At 55.5% G+C, this 2829-nt stretch overlaps 1 protein-coding gene across 1 annotated transcript in view; it reads right to left on the bottom strand.

Moving 5' to 3' along the window:
* The window catches only part of PCSK2 (proprotein convertase subtilisin/kexin type 2), a 243590-nt gene extending 241794 nt beyond the window's left edge, over positions 1 to 1796 (bottom strand). The window contains exon 1 of the mRNA XM_006776113.2: positions 1286 to 1796. Coding sequence (XP_006776176.1) covers positions 1286 to 1462 — 177 coding nt within the window. The 5' untranslated portion in view covers positions 1463 to 1796. The remainder of the gene's footprint in view (positions 1 to 1285) is intronic.
* Between the last annotated feature and the right edge of the window lie 1033 nt (positions 1797 to 2829).

Below are 2829 nucleotides of genomic sequence, written 5' to 3'. Positions count from 1 at the left end.
GCCCCAGGGAGGCGGGGGAGGCCGCAGCAAGTGCGGGAGCCCTCAGGAGGCTGGGAGGAAGGCGGGAGGCGTGGAAAGTCGGGGCTGAGGGACCGCCAGGAGTTCCAGTTCGCGCTGCCCTTGAGAGGCAAAAGCAGCAACGGAGAGCTGCCACCCGCTCCTCTCAAGCCTCTCTCCTGGGATCAGGGGCAAGGAGACGGGGCCCTGACAGAATCCCACAGATTCCACCAGGCTCTCTGGTTGCCAAATCGCATCCTACGTCCTCCACGTTTCCCCTCGCCCCGGTTTCTCCTGGCACCCTCACTTTACCCCACCTCGTGTCAGGTTCCTTAAGGACACGTGAGATCCCTGCCTGGACATTTCGCAGGAAGAGTGAGTAGGTCCCCACCTAGCGCTCTCCTCCTCCTCGCCCTCCCAGAATGGGAACCTCGGACTCTCCAAAGCAGTCCCCAGGCATTCCGGCCAGGAAGCCTCATCCTGGTGCCCAAACGGTTGCACTCTGCCAACTTCTTGGAGTGGGGATCCCCGCGTCCTCCTGGGAAAGCCACGCCGGCCGCCCACACACCAGGAGAGCCACCTGCACTTCTCCGCGGAGCACTCCCCCTCAGAATCTATCTTTCTAGCTCCTGCAGCTCTGCCTCGTGAACTTGAGAGAGCTAACAAGGAGTCCGCGTCTGGCGTGGGCTGGGGGCGAGCTCGAGAAGTTCCGCCCAAATTTTGGAAAGAAAAACCAGTTCAGGTTTCCAAGTCTCCTGGAGCCGGGGAAGCTGCTTTCCCTGGGAAAGAGCAGGGGCCCAAGTCACCGGGAGGGAAGTCCTCCTGGCGCGGGGTCTGAAAAGCACGGAGAGAAATCGCAATGGCCAAGCTTCTAGCCCTGTCTGTCAGAAACTACTCTTTCTCTGGGGATGGGAGCGGGGAGTAGATACATCCCTAGCAAGGCAGCCAGCGCCAAGCCCAGATGTTCAGCACCTCAGCCCTCCATCCCCAAGCAGCCTTGGGAACTTGGTACCTCGGACAGCAGCCCGGGCGCAGGGCATTGTTTGAAAGGTGTTCTCCTATTTTCGCCCGAAGAACAATACATTGTTTTTATGACCTTCCTAGTACACTTGAAGGACGTTTTAATTACATAACATGGAATAGATCGCTGGAGGCAATATCGTGTTAAAGAACCGATGGCAGAATGTCTGCATCGCAGGAGAGAGAAAACTTGCAAATTCTGCAATGAGATTGCGCAGGACTGTGTCCCCGTTTTGAAACAACAAGCGAAATGCAAGGGAGATCTTACCTTTCGGACTCCAAAGCCGTGTTCTGCTGCAACTTGGCGAGCTTCTTCCTCTCCTCCTTTATGCAACTCCACAAGAAAATTATTCGTGAAGACCGGTCTCTTGGCCGATGCGAAAACCATGACACAGAGGAGAAGCCCGGCGGCCGCCTTCCACTGGGAGGCACAGCCACCTTTCATCTTTCTTTGCGAGTGAAAAGTGGTGCTAGGAGGCGCACAGGCTGGCGGAGCAGGGGACCCAGAAGAAAGGTGCAAATAAGAAATATATGTAGATGTAGTTTGTTTGTTTTTTAAAGGAATCTTTGTGTAGAAAAAGAGACTGACTAGGGGCCTGGAAAGCCGCAAATTAATGTGTGATCTCTAGCATCTGGCTGGCTGGGAAGCTGTGTAGTCAGGCGGCCCGACTCGCTGGCAGAGGTGCGAATGTGAGGAGCTGTGTGTATCTGAGAGAAAGAGCGAGTGTATGTCTGTGCTTGATGCTAAATCTGCATTTTCAGCTCCTCCTCAGCTCCAATTCCCCAGGGGCGGGAGGAGAGCACCAGTCTGAGTGACGTGTGCCCGCCAGCAGCCAATGAGAACCAGAGAAGCAGTGAGCCCTGCCCTGGGCCACCCCGGGCCCTCCCCTGTCCGCCCCCAGCTCGGCAGTCTGCCTTCGCCAGCGCCAGCTAGGGGCACCTACCAGAGCCCGCGCCCCCGCCCCTTTCAGCACCCCGGAGAGCTCCCCCATCTCTCCACCCGCCCGCCTTGCTCCCAGGAAAATACCCACAGCTGTAATCTGGTCTGAAGCGCCCCAGTGATGTCATTGTTTGTGGAAATCTGTAAGGCTCTAGAAGGGAATTACGATGTGTGCCGCTCTCTGAGGCTCCGAGGGGAGCCAGGGCACCGGCCTTTGCCTATTCCTCTCCCCTACTTATTTCCCTGTGCACGCCTCTCCCCATTACTTTCAAGTGCTTCTATATTAAAAAAGCGCGCGCACGCGCACGCGCACACGCACGCACACACACACACACACACACACACACACAAGGCATACTTGCCTCTCTTTCTCTAAATAACAAAGCAAACAGTAACCCTCCTCCTGGTACTTTGGGATAACACCTTTGCTCCCCTTCCTAGCAGTGGGAGAATTGGGGAAAGCAGCCTTCTTGAGGTAACTTATGGGGGCAGGAGTGCAGGAATGAACTATTTATTTATTTATTTACTTTGGTAGGCTCCAGGCTGATCTGGAACTAAGCAGCTTGAGACTCCCCCTGGAGTCTTGAGCTGCTCTGCAGAGACTGCCTTCAAGAGAGCCAGGGCTGGGATGGAAAGGCACTGGAAATGCATTCTCAGATTTGAGGGCATTGGTTGCCCAAGGACAGAGAGAGTGCGTTTCTGGGAGGGTGTAGCCACCATTCCCAGGAACTGGGCCAAGACCCCAGTCCAGTGTCCTCCAGTTAAGCTGCCAGTTGGCTAATTCAGTCATCCTGGCAGGGGGTCAGCTAAGTTGTTCAGTTAAAACACATGCACTCACACTCTACTAACTGCTTACAACCAACTTCTTCGTG

This window comes from Myotis davidii, unplaced genomic scaffold (genome assembly GCF_000327345.1).
Source record: "Myotis davidii unplaced genomic scaffold, ASM32734v1 scaffold608, whole genome shotgun sequence".
Lineage (NCBI taxonomy): Eukaryota > Metazoa > Chordata > Mammalia > Chiroptera > Vespertilionidae > Myotis > Myotis davidii.
The sequence above is the reverse complement of the archived record's forward strand: the minus strand, read 5'-3'. Positions and strand labels throughout refer to the sequence as shown.